Source organism: Heptranchias perlo, chromosome 1, assembly GCF_035084215.1.
Source record: "Heptranchias perlo isolate sHepPer1 chromosome 1, sHepPer1.hap1, whole genome shotgun sequence".
Taxonomy (NCBI): domain Eukaryota; kingdom Metazoa; phylum Chordata; class Chondrichthyes; order Hexanchiformes; family Hexanchidae; genus Heptranchias; species Heptranchias perlo.
In genome coordinates, this window is record NC_090325.1 from 33410292 (window position 1) to 33429306 (window position 19015).

General features: G+C 41.4%; 1 protein-coding gene across 1 annotated transcript in view; it reads left to right on the forward strand.

Annotated features, from left to right (window-relative positions):
• me2 (malic enzyme 2, NAD(+)-dependent, mitochondrial) overlaps positions 1–13619 on the forward strand; it is a 76027-nt gene extending 62408 nt beyond the window's left edge. The window contains exons 13-16 of the mRNA XM_067989403.1: positions 669–771; positions 2590–2660; positions 7111–7209; positions 13361–13619. Coding sequence (XP_067845504.1) covers positions 669–771; positions 2590–2660; positions 7111–7209; positions 13361–13522 — 435 coding nt within the window. The 3' untranslated portion in view covers positions 13523–13619. The remainder of the gene's footprint in view (positions 1–668; positions 772–2589; positions 2661–7110; positions 7210–13360) is intronic.
• Positions 13620–19015: the final 5396 nt, after the last annotated feature.

The window sequence follows — 19015 nt, forward strand, 5'->3', positions numbered from 1 at the left end:
GATTCCAATTGACTTCAATTTTACTGGGGCTCCTTGGTTCCACACTCGGTCAAATGCTGCCTTGATGTCAAGGGCAGTCACTCTCACCTCACCTCAAATTCAGCTCTTTTGTCCATGTTTGGACCAAGGCTGTAAGGAGGTCTAGAGCAGAGCAGAGTGGTCCTGGCAGAACCCAAACTGAGCATTGGTGAATAAGTGCCACTTGATAGCACCTTCCATCACTTTGCTGATGATTGAGAGTAGACTGATGGGGTGGTAATTGACCGGTGATGGGTGAACGGGACTTGGTGTGAGTTAGGATACGGACAGCAGAGTTTTGGATGAGCTGAAGTTTACGGAGGGTGGAAGGTAACTCAGTATCCCAAGTAGCTGCAACCAATTGTTACTACTTTTGGTCCTGCCGTAGGTATTTTCTCGCATACGGTGGTAACCACTTTTTGCCTTGCTGCTTTTTTTTAAAAAAAACTTGTGCGAATATACTTCGCTTCAAAAAATGTCAAAAACCCCAACATTTAAATATAATGTTTTTTTTCCAAATCTTTTCTGTGGCCAGGAAAAAAAAATCTCAATGTGACTGGCACTTTGCAAGCAAACGATAAGTGGCAGAGTTGCCAGCAGTTTAGATGGTCTATTTGCTTTGTTACTGAATTACTGTATATGTTTTACAGGGGAGGTGCCTTTTTGCCAGTGGCAGCCCATTTGGAAAAGTGACTCTGCCAGACGGACGTGTGTTTCAACCAGGACAGGGAAATAATGCCTACATCTTCCCTGGTTCGTGATGTTTTTGGCCCCATTCTTGTTGTTGACTTCCTATCCGTGTAACTGTGTTCATCCTTTCAAAGTTGTTGTAACTATTGCCCCTGCCATTGAAGCCCGCTCTCAACCCATCTTTTTTCCAACCTGGCCTTTCTTTTCAAGGTCCTTGAAAACATGGTAGCCATCCAATCATCGTTTCTTACTTTAATTGGGTTTCTGCCTTGCCTGCAGAACAGAAATCGCTCTGGTCAATCATTTGAGATCCTGTGCAACTGTGACCACGGCTCACTCAGTGTCCTTGCTGTTCATCCTTGACCCCACTGCTGCCTTCACACCTATTGACCATTCTATTCTCTGCCACTTCTCTGCATTACATCTCTACAGCACTACTATGGCTCCATTCTTATCCATCCCAATGTAATCACTATCTTCTCAAGCTGTTTCTTCTTCCTCGCTTGCAAGGTCACCTCCAGTGTGTCCTGGAGCTCCATCCTTGTTCCCTTATTCATCATTTAAGCTTTGGAAATATTATTTACAAATACATAGTTTCCGTGTGTAAGCCATTAATGCCCAATTGTACTTCAATCACCACCATTAACTGTAAATGTGGACATGCAATAAAAAGCTCTGGCAGCTCAACATCAAAACTAAAGACTTTTTTGATCCTTTTGGTACCTAAATTTTTCATGAAGACTGTTTGTTTCTAATTTGACCTTGATGAGCTGCATACTCCATATTTGGTATATCATAATTACATTCTTTGACCTCCAAACATTGTTTGCTTATGCACCAATCTTGCTGCTGCAAACTAAATCCACAGTATCATCACCTTGAGCATTAACTTGTCCACTTTTTGCTGGCTTTCCCAAAACCACGTTAGAAGTTCGGATGATTCAGATATCTGTTGCATATGTCCTTTCCTATATAAAGTCTTGTATATCCATCATCCCTGTTCTTGTCAAGCTTCTCTTGTCCCCTGTGTGCCAGCAAATCAACGTAAAGATTTTTGTCCTGGACTTAAAATCTCACCATCTTGCCTGAGAGATCTTCAGCTAATTTGTCTGTGCCTGCCCCTTACACTTTGAGAATAAATTACTGCTGCTTCCCATTGCCTCCCATCATTAGATGTCAATCATTCAGTCAACACATCCTTGCATTCTGAAATTCTCTCCCTAAACCACTTCACCTCACTACCTCCCTCTCTGCATTCAAATACCTCCTAAAACGCTTTTCAGATCGTACCTTTTCTTTCATCCACCACAAATATCTTTTTTTCTTTTCCTCCTTTCGTGTCTACTTTTCTACCTCTAGTGCTTATAGATGTTGTTTTTGCATGTGGAGAGCTATGTAGATGGTGGTTCCGCCTCATTTTTATCCTATTTTTCCATCACCATTTTGGGTCTCTTATCGGGGATTTGCTCTGCTTATGACAATTACAAGTGCATCAGGGAGTGGGTCTAAAAGGAAACTTGGAATTTAAGTCAGTTTATACACTGGGAATTGCAGTCCTCTGACGTAAAAGTAAAGCTATTACTAATTCATGCATATTTTATCGAATTCCTATCTGTAATGGAAATCCATTTTAATTCAACTTTTTAGATGTCAGAGGAATATTGTCTGTAGCTCAGTGATTACTGTTTTATGTATGTAACATCTGGTTATATGACTCTGATTAAACATGAGAAAATGGATTTTTTATCAAGTGTACTGTGGGATATTACATTCTGAATTTTTTCCCAAACCTAAAAGATGCTATGCAGGGTTCCTACCTCCTAGTATATAGCTTCGGTCCAATAAGACTGCTGTCACTGAGGTTGTCTGTTTTTGTTGCAGGTGTGGCGCTGGCTGTAATCGTTGCCGGGGTTCGTAATATCAGCAATCAAATTTTCTTGGAAGCTGCAAAGGTTTGTGGTGGAAAGCAAAAAAAAATCTGCAATAATGGTGTTTTGACTTGGAGAGGCAATATTTTCTCCTGCAAAAGTACCTGTGATTTAAGCTTAGCTGATGGGAAGCCTGGTAGTGGTAAAGGTTTAACATAGGCATCCCAACCAGAAGCTGAACCTCTTCAAATCCCAACCAGTGACCATTTTCCAACTGTCACTGGTAATTTTTTGTATTCATCAAGGATGCTAATGCTGGGGAATGAAATACTTTTAGGTACCCAGTGCCAGCACCAAGCACCCCCAGGTCAGGTGAACACAGTAATGTGTTCAGCTCCCTCTACTGTACCCAAACAATGTTTCCTTAGCCCTAACCTGAAAGTTAGGGTGAGTTTAATGTGTGGAAGGATCTTCTCGCTAGATGTGAATCCAGGATGGTATGTTGCCTAACTGGTGCTAGGGTCAAGGGTGTCACTGAACAGCTGCAGAACATTCTGAAGGGGGAGGGTGAACAGCCAGAGGTCGTAGTCCATATCCGTATCAATGACATAGGTAGAAAGAGGGATGAGATCCTACAGGCAGATTTTAGGAAGCTAGGAAAGAGATTAATAAGCAGGACCTCAAAGCTAGTAATCTCTGGATTACTCCCACTGCCACACGCTAGTGAGTATAGAAATAGGAGGATAGAGCAGATGAATGCGTGGCTGGAGAGATGGTACAGGATTTCTGGGGGAGGTGGGACCTGTATAGGCTGGACGGGTTGCACCTCAACAGAGCTGGGACCAATGTCCTCGTGGGGAGGTTCACTGATGCTGTGGGGTAGAATTTAAACGAATTTGGTAGGGGAATGGGCACGAGGATGTAGCATTGGAAAGGAGAAACGAGGTGCACAAAGGATTGGGAGTGACAGATAGCACTAGAGTAATAAATAGTACGCTATTAGGTGGGATCAGACTAGGAGAGAATAAGAGAAGGTCTAAGCTAGATTTATAGTGCATGTGTGTAAACTCATGAAGCGTGGTAAATAAGGTTGTTGAGTTGCAGATGCAAATAGCCACATGGAAATATGATGTGGCGATAATGGAGACCTGGTTCAAAAAAGGGCAGGATTGGGTACTAAATATTCCTGGATACAAGGTGGTTAGGAAAGATGAGGAAGGAAAGAAAGGAGGGGGGTGGTGGCAGTATTGATTTACAAGAATATTGCAGTGCTGGAGAGAGAGGATGTCTTGGAGGGGTCAAAAACAGAATCTATTTAGTTAGAGCTAAGAAATAAGAGGTGCCATTACACTGCTGGGTGTATTCTATCAGCCACCAACTAATGGGAAGGAGAGAGGGGTAACTTTGCAGGGAAATTAGAGGTGCAAGAACCATAGAGTAGTGATAATGAGGGACTTCAATTATTCTAATATAGACTGGGATAGTAATAGTGTAAAGGGCAGAGAGGGGGAAGAATTCCTGAAGTGTGTTCAGGAGAACATTCTTGATCAGTCCGTTTCTGGCCCAACAAGGAAGGAGGCATTGCTGGATCTGGTTCTGGGGAATGAGATGGGTAAAGTGGAGCAAGTGTCAGTGGGGGAACATTTAGGGAATAGTGATCACAGTATCATAAGGTTTAGATTAGCTATGGAAAAGGACAAGGAGCAATCTAAAGTAAAAATACTTAATTGGAGGAGGGCCAATTTCAGTGGGTTGAGAACGGATCTGGCCCAGGTAAATTGGAATCAAAGATTGGCAGGCAAAACTGTAATTGAACAATGGGCGGCATTTGAAGAGGAGATGATTCAGGTACAGTCTAGGTACATTCCCACAAGGAGGAAAGGTAGGGCAACCAAAGCCAGAGCTCCCTGGATGACGCAAGATATAGAGAGTAAGTTGAAGCAGAAAAAGGGCGTGTGTGACAGAGATGTCAGGTTGATAATAAAAGTGAGAACCAGGCTGAATATGACAACTTCAGAGGGGAAGTGAAAAAGGAAATGAGGGGGGCAAAGTGAGAGTATGAGAACAGACTGGCAACTAACATAAAAGGGAATCTAAAAGTCGTCTTTTGGCTTATAGTAAGAGGAAGAGTGGGGCTGATTAGGGACCAAAAAGGACACCTTCTCATGAAGGCAGAGGGCATTGCTGAGGCCCTAATTGAGTTCTTTGCATCTGTCTTTATCAAGGAAGATGATGCTGCCAATGTCACTGTAAAAAAAGAGGTGGTTGAGATACTGCATGGGCTAAAAATTGCTAAAGAGGTGGTACTAGAAAGGCTGGCTGTACTTAAAGTAGATAAGTCACCAGGTCCGGATGGGATGCATCCTAGATTGCTGAGAAAAGTACGGGTGGAAATTGCAGAGGTACTGGCCATAATCTTCCAATCATCCTTTGATATGGGGGTGGTGCCAAAGGACTGGAGAATTGCAAATGTTACACCCTTGTTCAAAAAAGGGTGTACGGATAAACCCAGCAACTGCAGGCCAGTCGGTTTAACCTCAGTGATGGGGAAGCTTTTAGAAACGATATTCCGGGACAAAAGTAATAGTCACTTGGACAAGTGTGGATCAACTAAGGAAAGCCAGCATGGATTTGTTCAAGGTAAATCATGTTTAACCAACTTGATTGAGTTTTTTGATGAGGTAACAGAGGGTTGATGAGGGCAGTGCGGCTGATGTGATGTACATGGACTTCCAAAAGGTGTTTGATAAAGTGCTGCATGATAGGCTTGTCAGCAGATTTGAAGCCCATGGGGCAATGGCTGCATGGATACGAAATTGACTAAGTGACAGGAAACAGTAGTGGTGAACGGTTGTTTTTCAGACTGGAGGAAGGTGTACAGTGGTGTTCCCCAGGGGTCAGTACTAGGACTACTGCTTTTCTTGATATATATTAATGGCTTGGGTGTACAGGGCACAATTTCAAAATTTGCAGATGACACAAAACTTGGAAGTGTAGTGAACAGTGAGGAGGATAGTAATAGACTTCAAGAGGATATAGACAGGCTGGTGGATGGACGGGCACATGGCAGATGAAGTTTAACGCAGAGAAGTGCAAAGTGATACATTTTGGTACAAAGAATGAGGAGAACCAATATACACTAAATGGTACAATTCTGAAGGGGGTGCAGGAACAGAGACCTGAAGGTACATGTGCACAAATCGTTGAAGGTGGAAGGGCATGTTGAGAAAGCGGTTAAAGAAGCATACAGCATCCTGGGCTTTATAAATAGAGGCATAGAGTACAAAAGCAAGAAGGTTATGATAAACCTTTATAAAACACTGATTCGGCCACAATTGGAATATTTTGTCCAGTTCTGGGCACCGCACTTTAGGAAAGATGTGGAGGTCTTAGAGATGATGCAGAAAAGATTTACTAGAATGGTTCCAGGGATGAGGGACTTCAGTTATGTGGATAGACTAGAGAAGCTGGGGTTGCTCTTCTTAGAGCAGAGAAGGTTGAGAGGAGATTTGATAGAGATGCTCAAAATCGTGAGGGGTCGAGACAGAGTGGCTAGCGAGAAACTGTTCCCATTGGCGGAAGGGTCGAGAAGCAGAGGACACAGATTTAAGGTGATTGGCAAAAGAACCAAAGGTGACATGAGGATAAGCTTTTTTACACAGCAAGTGGTTGATCTGGAATGCACTGCCCGAGGGGATGGTGGAGGCAGATTCAATCATGGCTTTCAAAAGGGAATTGGATAAGTACTTGAAGGGGAAAAAATTTGCAGGGTTACGGAGACAGGGCGGGGGAGTGGGACGAGCTGGATTGCTCTTGCAGAGAGCCGGCACGGACTTGACCGCCTTCTGTGCTGTAACCATTCCATGATTCTTAATTTGAATCATCTTATCTTGTAAAATCTTCGCCTCTCCCTGAAGAGCCACCAACTGCCCTGTTTTCAATTTCCCACACCAACCATCCTTTTGACACATCTTTCACAAATTCATTTCACTTTGAATCTCTAATCTAAGTGCTTGGGAGGAAGGAGAATAGTATCCCAAGGTCACCAGCCCAAAGCCGGCGGGGTGCTTCTTTACATATACTCATCAGGTCCCGATGACTCAAATCGAAACCAGATTTCAATTTTAACAGGCTTTAGCAGGGAAGCTGCTGCAGCTTTCCCATCAGATGAAAGTCGGTGAGGACCTGCTGGAAACAGAAGCCGAGAAATGTGTGTCATTTTTTTGGGGGGCGGGGGAGGCCAGTAGGTGCCTCCCCCTTTCTGAACGCAAGACCCTTGTGAGACAATTCTGGAAGCCAATCCTGTTACCTGCTATGATTTTCTGCCCACCCACAATCATGGCCTAGAAGATTTAATATGACTGGTTTTAATACTAACTGCAGTTCTAACAAGTATTTGGTTTACAGTTGAAGCTTTTTAGTCACTGGCAAAATGCAAGCAGTGCCCTCCTGAAATCTATTAGGACTGCACTGTAGTAAAATTATTAGTTTGTGTTTTGTATTTGTCCAACGATACCTCATAACTTTTCTGCAGGCACTGGCAGAGCAGGTGACCACTGATGAATTAGCCCAAGGGCGCCTTTATCCACCCCTATCCAATATTCGTCAAGTTTCCATCTGCACCGCGGTTAAGGTGAGCATCCTCTTTACATGGAGGTGTATACATATAAATTTTTTTTTTACTGTATCAAAATGTGACCGGATCCTTGAAATGGCAAGTATACCTCCATTGTCTGTATTGTGCAGTTTCTGATATTTGAGTATTTTTTGTATGGGAGGAACACACTTCTGGGGAGAGAAAATGTGAGTTTTTTTCTTTTTTTCTGGTGCAGTTACTTCTGTCTGATGTACGTGTCCAGACTGCATTTTCACCACAGTGATGGGAACCCATTATAAATGAGTATCTTCAACTGCTTTTTTAACAGCCAGTCAGAATGCTAGATTGGTAAATGTATGGTTTGAATATGTAAAAGAGCACAGACTTTTATCACCATAATTTGATTGTGATTTCCTGTTGTAAGCTCCTAGATCCTTGTTTGCAAAAATGTGCGCAGAGGAGCGTACTTATTTTCAAATGGTGAGACCAGGAGTTGTGGAGGAGCAAAGGGATTTAGGTGTTTATGTACATGAAAGTGAGGAAGTGTACTTTCATTGTACAGAACCTTGGTCAAACTCCATCTGGAGTACTGTGTTCAGTTTTGGGCACTGAAGCTCAGGAAAGATATATTGGCCTTGGAGTGGGGGCAATGTAGATTCACAAGAATGATACCAGGGTTTAAAGGGCTAAAATATGAGGACAGGTTGCATAAACTTGGCTTGTATTCCCTTGAGCTTAGGTGATCTAATCAAGGTATTTACATTAAGGCATTTGATAGTTTCTCTATTTCCTCTGATGGGGGAGTCCAGAACAAAGCGGCATAATAAAATTAGAGCTAGGCCAATTAGGAGTGAAATCCAGAAGTGCTTTTTCATAGAGGATAGTGGAAATCTGGAACTCACTTCTTCAAAAGGCTGTAGATGTTGAATCAGTTGAAATTTTGAAGACTGAGATTGATATTTTTGTTAGGCAAGGGTATCGTGGAATATGGAACAAGGGCAGGTAAATGGAGTTGAGATGCAGATCAGCCATTATCTAATTGAATGGCGGAACAGGCCTGAGGTGCTGAATGGCCGATTCCTGTTTGTGTTGCTATATATTTTACATGTGTGTCAGAAATCACTTGTGCTTCATTCTTGCAGTTTGTCATCTCAGCATAGTTCATAATGGCGCTGTTCATGGTATCATAATAGGTACAGCACAAGAGGAGGCCATTGGGCCCATCGTGCCTGTGCCGGGTCTTTGAAAGAGCTATCCAATTAGTCCCATTCCCCTGGTCTTCCCCCATCGCCCTGTGAATTTTTTCCCTTCAAGTATTTATCCAATTCCCTTTTTGAAAGTTGCCATCGAATCTGCTTCCACCACCCTTCCAGGCAGTGCATTCCAGATTATAACTACTCACTGCGTTTTAAAAAAATGTGTTTCCTCTAGTCGCCTTTGCTTCTTTTACCAATTACCATAAATCTGTGTCCTCTGGTTCTCGACCCGTCCGCCAGTGAGAACAGTTTCTCTTTATTTATCTTATCTTAACCCTTTGTGATTTTGAACAATTCTATCACATCTCCTCTTAACCTTCTCTGCTCTGAGAACAACCCCTCCCTCCTCCAGTCTATCCATGTAATTGAAGTCCCTCATCCCTGGAACCATTCCAGTAAATCTTTTCTGCACCCTTTCTAAGGCCTTCACATCCTTCCGAAAGAGCGATGCCCAGAATTGGACACCAATACTCCGGCTGTGGTCGAACCAGTGTTTTATAAAACTTCAACATAATTTCCTTGCTTTTGTACCCTGCCTCTATTTATAAAGCCCAGGATCCCATATGCTTTTTCAACCTCTTTCTCACTCTATCCTACCACCTGTCTGTTCCTGTACCACCTTTAGAATTGTACCATTTAGTTTATATTGCACCTCCTCATTCTTCCTGCCAAAATGCATAATTTTGCACTTCTCTGTTAAATTTCATCTGCCCATGCCACCAGCATGTCTATGTCCTCATGAAGTCTATCACTATCTTCCTCACTGTTTACTACACTTCCATGTTTTGTGTCATCTGCAAATTTTGAAATTGTGCCCTGTACACCCAAGTCCAAGTCAAGGGGAACACCACTGTACACCTCCCTCCAGCCTGAAAAACAACCATTCACTGCTACTCTCTGTTTCATGTCACTTAGCCAATTCTGTATCCATGTTGCTACTGCCCCCTTTATTCTTGATGACAAGCCTACCATGCAGCAGTTTATCAAACGCCTTTTGAAAGTCCGTATACACCACATCAACTGCATTGCCCTCATCTACCCTCTCGGTTACCGCATCAAAAAACTCTATCAAGTTAGTTAAACATGATCTGCCTTTAACAAATCTATGCTGGCTTTCCCTAATCAATCCACACTCATCCAAGTGACTGTTAATTCTGTCCTGGATTATTGTTTCTAAAAATTTCCCTTCCCCTGAGGTTAAACTGACCTATGGTTGCTGGATTTATCCTTTACACCCTTTCTCCAGTCCGGGCAACATCCTCGTAAATCTCCTCTGTACCCTCTCCAGTCCAATCACGTTTTTCCTGTAATGTGACCAGAACTGTACGCAGTACTCAAGCTGTGGCCTAACTAGTGTTTTATATAGTTCTTTCATTGCCTCCCTGCTCTTGTATACTGTGCCTCAGCTAATAAAGGAAAGTATCCCGTATGCCTTTTTAAACACCTTATCTACCTGTCTGCAACCTTCAGGGATCTGTGGACATGTACTCCAAGGTCCCCCTGTTCCTCTACACTTCTCAGTATTCTCCCATTTATTGTGTATTCCTTTACCTTATTTGCCCTACCCAAATGCATTACCTCACACTTCTCCATATTGAATTCCATTTACCACTTTTCTGCCCACCTGACTAGTCTATTGATATCTTCCTGCAGTCTGCAGCTTTCTTCCTTACTATCAACCACACAGCCAATTTTTGTATCATCTGCAAACTTCTTAATTATGCCCCTTCCATTTATGTCTAAATCATTAATATATATATACTCCAAAAGACTTAGTACTGAGCCCTGCAGAACCCCAATGGAATCAGCCTTCCAGTCACACAAACACCCGTCAACCATTACCCTTTGCTTCCTGCCATTGAGCCAATTTTGGATCCAACTTGCCACTTTTTCTCTTTGATCCCATGGGTTTTTACTTTTCTGACCAGTCTGCCAAGTGGAACCTTGTCAAAAGCCTTGCCAAAAATCCATGTAGACCACATCAAATGTGCTACTTCATCGACCCTCTTTGTTACGTCCGCAAAAAAATTCAGACACAACCTTCCCGTAACAAATCCATGCTGACTGTCCTTGATTAATCCATGCCTTTCTAAATGACTCTTAACACTGTCCCTCAGAATAGTTTCCAATAATTGGCCCACCACTGAGGTTAGGCTGACTGGCCTGTAATTACTCAGTCTATCCCTTTCTCCTTTTTTTAAACAAGGGTGTAACATTAGCAGTCGTCCAATCCTCCGGCAGCACGCCTGTAGCCAGAGAGGATTGAAAAATGATGGTCAGAGCCTCCACTATTTCCTTTCTTGCTTCTCTTAACCTGGGATACATTTCATCCAATATTTCACACTTCTCCTCCTTAACTATACTGTCTGCACGTCCCCCTCTTTTGTGACGACAGCCACAAAGTATTCATTAAGAACCATATCCATATCTTCCACTTCCACATATAGGTTACCATTTTGGTCTCGAATTGACCCTACTCTGTAGTTATCCTCTTGCTCTTTATATATTTATAAAACATCTTTGGGCTTTGCTTAATTTTACTCGCCAATATTTTTTCATGTCCTCCCTTTGCTTTCCTAATTTCCTTTTTTAATTTCACCCCTGCACTTTCTATACTCCTAGGCCTTTTGCAATTCAAGAAGGTAGGTCAAGCATGACCTTCTCTTTTGAAATCCGTGCTGACTATTCTGTATTATATTTTTGGATTCTAGATATTTTTCTATTACATCTTTGAGTAAGGATTCCATTATCTTTCCTACCACTGACATTGAGCTAATTGGTCTATAGTTCCCTGAACTGGTTTTATCTTTTTTAAATATAGGAATCACTATAGCTGTCTGCCAGTCCTTTGGCACTATTCCATTTTCTAATGAATTTTTATATATATGTAATAGTGTCTCTGCTCTAACTACTTTTAGTATGCGTGCATGCAATCCATCTGAACTTCTGGTTTTATCCTCTAAGTTTGATTAATTTACACTTCCTTATCAGTCCTTGCGCTGTTTATTTCACAAACTTTCAACCTGATTGGTTAAGGAGATGCACGGTTGCTTGCCCTGTTCACTCGGGTCCCAGATGTGTTGTTTCCCTCGCAGTGCTGTTATCAGCTCTCACTTTCAGCAACTTGCCATACAAAAACTTAGGAACATAGGAACAGGAGTAGGCCATTCAGCCCCTCAAGCTCCGCCATTTGATAAGATCATGGCTGATCTGTGATCTAACTCCATATACCTGCCTTTGGCCCATATCCCTTAATACCTTTGGTTGCCAAAAAGCTATCTTTCTCTGATTTAAAATTAGCAATTGAGCCAGCATCAATTGCTGTTTGCGGAAGAGGGTTCCAAACTACTACTACTCTTTGTGTGTAGAAGTGTTTTCAAATCTCACTCCTGAAAGGTCTGGCTCTAATTTTTAGACTGTGCCCCCTACTCCAAGAATCCCCAACCAGCGGAAATAGTTTCTCTCTATCCACCCTATCCGTTCCCCTTAATATCTTATAAACTTCGATCAGATCACCCCTTAACCTTCGAAACTCGAGAGAACGTAACCCCAATTTGTGTAATTTCTCTTCGTAACTTAACCCTTGAAGTCCGGGTATCATTCTAGTAAACCTACGCTGCACTCCCTCCAAGGCCAATATGTCCTTCGGAAGGTACAGTGCCCAGAACTGCTCACAGTACTCCAGGTGTGATCTAACCAGGGTTTTGTATAGCTGCAGCATAACTTCTGCCCCCTTGTACTCTAGTCCTCTAGATATAAAGGCTACCATTCCATTAGCCTTATTGATTATTTTCTGCACCTGTTCATGACACTTCAATGATCTATGTACCTGAACCCCCAGGTCCCTTTGGACATCCACTGTTTTTTAACTTTTTACCATTTAGAAAGTACCCTGTTCTATTTTTGATCCAAAGTGGATGACCTCACATTTATCTACACTGAATTCCATTTGCCACAGTTTTGTCCATTCACCTAATCTATCAATATCCCTTTGTAATTTTATGTTTTCATCTACACTGCTTACAATGCCACCAATCTTTGTCATCGGTATTTAACTTGCATTTGTATAGTGCTTTTCGTGAGCTTGGGTCGTCTCAAAGCGCTTCACGGGTATTGAGTTACTTTTGAAGTGTAGTCACTGTTGCAATGTAGGGAAAAGGTTAAGAGGAAAATCAGTTTAATTTACTAAATCAGTCTATTAATTCAGAAGATCTGGACCAGATTTGCTCAGCAATAACCAATAAATTGGCTATCTTTAGGGCGGTTAAATCATTGAATTGACATATTGTTGCACCAACTAGCCTGGAAGAGGAAGTTGACAAGATGCAGCACCATCCTATTTAGCCTATTTTCATGTGTATAATACAAGTTTTTTTGTGTTCAGGTAAATAAGGTGGATAAATATCTTGGCACCGAGCACCACAAACATTTTATGATCACCTGAGTACTCTGGATGATTTCCAGTTACAAACTAGGGCTGATAAATTAATCTACTAATATCAATAATTATTTAACAGTGCCTTTATAATGCTCCTCTCTGCTATTTTAAACACCAAGGTTAACCCATTACTTCAAATGAGTTAGCACCTCTACCAAAATAGTAAACAGAAATGTCATATGGTGTTAAATGTTTGTCCACTAATCACTTTCTTTCCTGGAGAATACCAGTTTATAGAGACCATTGTTTCCAAATCCAGAATTGGCACCTGAAAGGCTGCCCTGTTCTGGTCATGCTGTACTTTTTCAGCAGTCATTATTTTTTTGCTATTTTCTTTCAGTTAAAATTGTTTTTTCCTGGGTTTTTTCTTCATTTCCCCTCTCCATTAGAGATTTGGACCCTTTTGAGAAAATCAATTTTACAGGTATCTTACTTTTTGCATGTTTATCCCACTGCTGCATGTAGGTCTGAATTTGTTTTTGATTTGTTACAGGTTGCAGAATTCTTGTATTCAAAAGGCATGGCGTTTAAGTATCCAGAGCCTAAGGACAAAAACGAGTATTTTCTGTCAAAGATATGGAAGACCGATTATGAATCATTTCTTCCCGATGTTTATGACTGGCCATTGTCAGCGACAAAGCTACCTAATTTGTAATCTTTTGCCATTTTTAACACTTGCTTAAGAATGGAAGTGTCTGTCTAATAATTATAATGAAGGCTTTTCAGCTGGCAGCAAGCCACCCTTGAAAATCTCTTAACTTGCCGGACTCTTTCTTTGTGCCATAAGAAATAATTTTACTCACTAAATCCCTTTTCCAACTTTCATAACGAATAGTCATTAGAAATATGCAGTTCTTTCTAAGAAAGTCAGAACTTGCATTTATATTGTCTTTCACATCCTCTGGTTGTCCCAAAATGCTTTACAGCCAATTAATTCCTTCTGAGGTGTAGCCACTGTTTTGTCGGCAAATGTAGCAGACCGTTTGAATACAGGATCTCTATGTAACATTTCGTCCAAAAGATGATCCCTTCAACAAAGCAGTAGTCTCTCAGTCAGTCGAGATTATGTACTCCAGTCCTGAACTGAGGCTTGAATTCACTAGTTTCTGTCTTGGAGACAAGACTGCTGACACTGAGCCAAGTTCACACTTCTGCATTATCTTTGGTTGTAAACAACTGCTATCTAGTTTGATTAAATACACATGGAAGCCATATATTACTGGTAAGGCATCAGAAAAACATTAGTTACATCACTTAAACTCTCTTCCTCTACTTCAAATTCAGAATCTGTTCACTGCGTACGTTGGATGTGTGAGGGTGGCGAGTACATAGAAAAATATAAAATTAATTTTAAAATCATGTTCTGTAATATACTGTAAACTGGGTTATTGGAAGGCATTGCTGGAGGACTGGGAATTGTTTTGATTTTTTTTAATATGTTCAATCATATTTTTGATACAATACTACAAACCTAAGCGACAGTAAACATCATGAATGTAAGGGCTGACTTATTTTGAAGGAGATCACAGGAGCACTGCTTTGCTTGCCATGAAGTTTTTAAGTCTTTTGTTTTGAGTGCTAAATCATTGGTAAGATTGCAATATTAGTGATTCTGCCAACATTAATTAAGGAACAGCATATCTTCAATGCAACTATCCTGTCGGGCTACTCTTTTCGATGCGGAGGGAAGCAGGGTCACTTGGGTTAGATGTGCGCTTTGAGTAGCTCTAACAGGAAGATTCTGCCCAAAAGAGTGGTGGGTGGGGGGGTGTTACAATATACTTTCACTTCAACTAAAAAAGAAAGCACATTGCTATCTATAAACTCAGTGAAAAATGTGACTTTTTTTGAGATGGGAGGGTGACCTACTTCCACGGCTCTGTCTTTTCTTAAACTGCCACTAGTGCATACTTAACTGTGGCATCTGTGCACCACAGCCAAGATCAGAAATTCAGCAATATATGGATTCAAACCACTGTGTTCCCAGATATGTTAATTGTATGGAGTTGCACAGCTCAGAGATGTGAAGTGTATTTTTTTTTTAACAAAGATGTGATCATAGAATAGAATCATAGACAGTTACAGCACAGAAGGAGGCCATTCAGCCCATTACGTCCTTGCTGGCCAAAAAGCAGCTATCTAGCTTAATCCCACTTTCCAGCATTTGGGCTGTAGCCCTGCAGGTTACAGCACTTCAAGTGCATATCCAAGTACTTTTTAAATGAGTTGAAGGTTTCTGCCTCTACCACCCTTTCAGGCAGTGAGTTCCAGACCCTCACGACCACCCTCTGGGTGAAAATATTTCTCCTCAGCTCCTCTCTAATCCTTCTACCAGTTACTTTAAATCTATGCCCCCCTGGTCACTGACCCCTTTGCTAAGGGAAATAGGTCCTCCCTATTCACTCTATCTAGTCCCATCATAATTTTATATACCTCAATTAAATCTCCCCTCAGCCTCCTTTTGTTCCAAAGAAAACAACCCTTCTTCTTGCAGTCTACAGCTTTCCTCCTCACTATCAACCACACGGCCAATTTTTGTATCATCTGCTTGATCAAGCCCCCCATATTCAAGTCTAAATCATCAATATACACCACAAAAAGCAAGGGACCTAGTACTACCTTGCGGGACCCCACTGGAAACAGCCTTTCAGTCGCAAAAACACCCGTCAACCATTAACCTTTGCATCCTGCCTCTGAGCCAATTTTGGATCCAACTAGCCACGTTCCCTTGGATCCTATGGGCTTTTACTTTTTTTGACCAGTCTGCCATGTGGGACCTTGTCAAAAGCCTTGCTAAAATCCATGTACACTACATCAAACGCGTTACCCTCATTAACTGTTAGCTAAGATAGAAGCCCATGGAATCGAGGGAAAAGTACGGACTTGGATAGGAAGTTGGCTGAGCGAAAGGGGACAGAGTAGGGATAATGGGTAGGTACTCACATTGGCAGGATGTGACTAGTGGAGTCCCACAGGGATCTGTCTTGGGGCCTCAATTATTCACATTATTTATTAACAACTTAGATGAAGGCATAGAAAGTCTCATATCTAAGTTTGCCGATGACACAAAGATTGGTGGCATTGTAAGCAGTGTAGGTGAAAACATAAAATTACAAAACAATATTGATAGATTTGGTGAATGGGCAAAACTGTGGTGAATGGAATTCAATGTAGACAAATGTGTGGTCATCCACTTTGGATCAAAAAAGGTTAGAACAGGGTACTTTCTAAATGGTAAAAAGTTAAAAACAGTGGATGTCCAAAGGGACTTAGGGGTACAGGGTACATGGATCATTGAAGTGTCATGAACAGGTGCAGAAAATAATCAAGAAGACTAATGGAATGCTGGCCTTTGTATCTCGAGGACTAGAATACAAGGGGGCAGAAGTTATGCTGCAGCTATACAAAACCCTGGTTAGACCGCACCTGGAGTACTGTGAGCAGTTCTGGACACCGCACCTTCCGAAGGACATATTGGCCTTGGCAGGAGTGCAGCGTAGGTTTACTAGAATGATACCCGGACTTCAAGGGTTAAGTTACGAAGAGATTACACAAATTGGGGTTGTATTCTCTGGAGTTTCGAAGGTTAAGGGGTGATCTGATCGAAGTTTATAAGATATTAAGGGGAACAGATAGGGTGGATAGAGAGAAACTATTTCCGCTGTGAGCAATCCTCTGGCATCATGCCTGTATCCATGGAGGATTGGAAAATGATGGTCAGAGCCTCTGCTATTTCCTCCCTTGCTTCTCTTAACAGCCCGAGAGAGAAGGAGTGAAACGCAACCCTTCAATTAAATATCTGTCCTCAATTATGCAGTTCTTCAAGTAGCAGAGCTTTAAAACAGACTCAAGTGTGCTAACAAACTGAAGTCAATTGGTAACAAGTCCAGGAAACAGTTACAACACTTGAAGAAAAACATTGGAGTATACATCCTTTTTAATTGATAGAAGCAGAAGATTGGTATGGAATGGTAGTGACTTCGAATTAAAAGTTTCACTTGCTGGAATAGCAATTATACGTAATCTGAGTGAAACTATCGATAGATAACAGTAAAGAAAGACTTGCATTTATATAGCACGCTTTTCATGACCTCAGGTTGTCCCATGGCACTTTACTCTTCGAAAATACTTCATTGACTGTAGTCACTGTTGTAAGGGCGTTGTAATGGCCTACAGAAAAGGAACTCATTAAAACTAAAAGCATTGATAAGGGACAATTGCATTAAAATTTTCCTTGTATGGAGCTGTATTTTAACTTTTATATAATGCAGAATTGTCACATGGAAGGAGTAAGAAAAAATATATAAAAATTGGGTGTTTTATTGAGTATTTGGATTTATTAAGGCCGAAGATAATTAAGTCTTTATCTAACACGTTTAAATCCCCAACCAGGCATCACTAGGTCTGGTTGTAAGTATTATCTTTTTAAAAGTATGTTTAAGTACCATTACATGTGCTGGATATTTAATTATCATGCATAAGAACCTTATTGATTTAAGGAGTAAATAGGACCCCTGCCCCAAAATCTGGACAAGATCCCTGACTCCACTAAGTAACTCCCCAATGCATTTTATTAGTGTATACGAAAAGTAATTTTACATCACTGAGCAGTGCAAATCCATACAATTAAGAGAAATCCAGGTGTTGTAGAATCGTTACAGCACAGGAGGATGCCATTCAGCCCATCGAGCCCATGCCAGCTCTATGTAAGAGCAATCCAGTTCGTCCTCTTTCCCTGTAGCGCTCCAAATTTTTTCACTTTGAATATTTATCCAATTCCTTTTTGAAAGCCACAATTAAATTTGCTTCCACCACTTATTCAGGCAGTGCATTCCAGATCATAACTACTCGCTGCGTTTAAAGAAGAGTTTTTCTTCATGTCGCCTTTTGGTTCTTTTGCCAATCATCTTAAATCTGTCCTCTGGTTCTCGACCCTTCTGCCAATGGGAACAGTTTCTCTTTATTTACTTTTTCTAAACCTGTCATGATTTTGAACACTTCTATCAAATCTCCTCTCAACCTTCTTTGTTCCAAGGAGAACAATCCCAGCTTCTCCAGCTTATCCATGTAACTGAAGTCTCATCCCTGGAATTTTTCTAATAAATCATTTCTGTACCCTCTATGGCCTTCACATCCTTCCTAAAGTGTGGTGCCCAGAATTGGACACAATACTCCAGTTGTGGCTGAACCAGTGTTTTAAAAAAGTTCAACATAACTTCCTTGCTTTTGTCCTCTATGAAGCCCAGGATCCCATATGCTGCTTTCACCGCTTTCTCAATCTGTCCTGCTGCCTTCAAAAGTTTTGTGCACATATATCCCTAGGTCTCTGATCCTGCATAGTTTATATTGCCTCTCCTCGTTCTTCCTACTGAAATGTATCACTTCACACTTCTCTGCGTTAAATTTCATCTGTCACATGCCCGCCCATTCCACCAGCCTGTCTGTATCCTCTTGAAGTCTATCACTATCCTCCTCACTGTTCACTACACTTTCAAGTTTTGTGTCATCTGCACATTTTGAAATTGTGCCCCGTACACCCAAGTCATTTATTTATTTATTTAAAAAGCAGCCTAGTCCTAGTAACGACTCCTGGGGAACACCACTGTATGCATTCCTTCAGACCGAGAAACAACCGTTCACTGCCACTGTTTCTTGTCACTTAGCCAATTTCGTATCCGTGCTGCCACTTTTTATTCCATGGGCTTCAATTTTGCTGACCAGCCTATTAGGCACTTTTTATCAAACGCCTTTTGAAAGTCCATACACACATCAACCGTATTGCCCTCATCAACCCTCTCTGTTACCTCATGGAAAAACTCAATCAAGTTAAGCATGATATATCTTTAACAAATCCGTGCTGGATTTCCTTTATTAATCTACACATGTCCAGGTGACTTAATTTTGTCCCGGATTATCGTTTCTAAAAGTTTCCCACCACCGAGGTTAAACTGACTGGCCTGTAGTTGGCTGGTTTATCTTTTACACCCACATGGTGGTTTGATTCTTCACTCCATCCCCTGCCTTAAAAATCTGGACTAGCTCCCAACCTCCACTAAATGGGGATGATTTTATCTTTTATTGCTGGGCAAAAAACAGGTGATTGCGAATCAGCAGCCCATTTTACACCTCGCACGATTGTCTCTTCCAT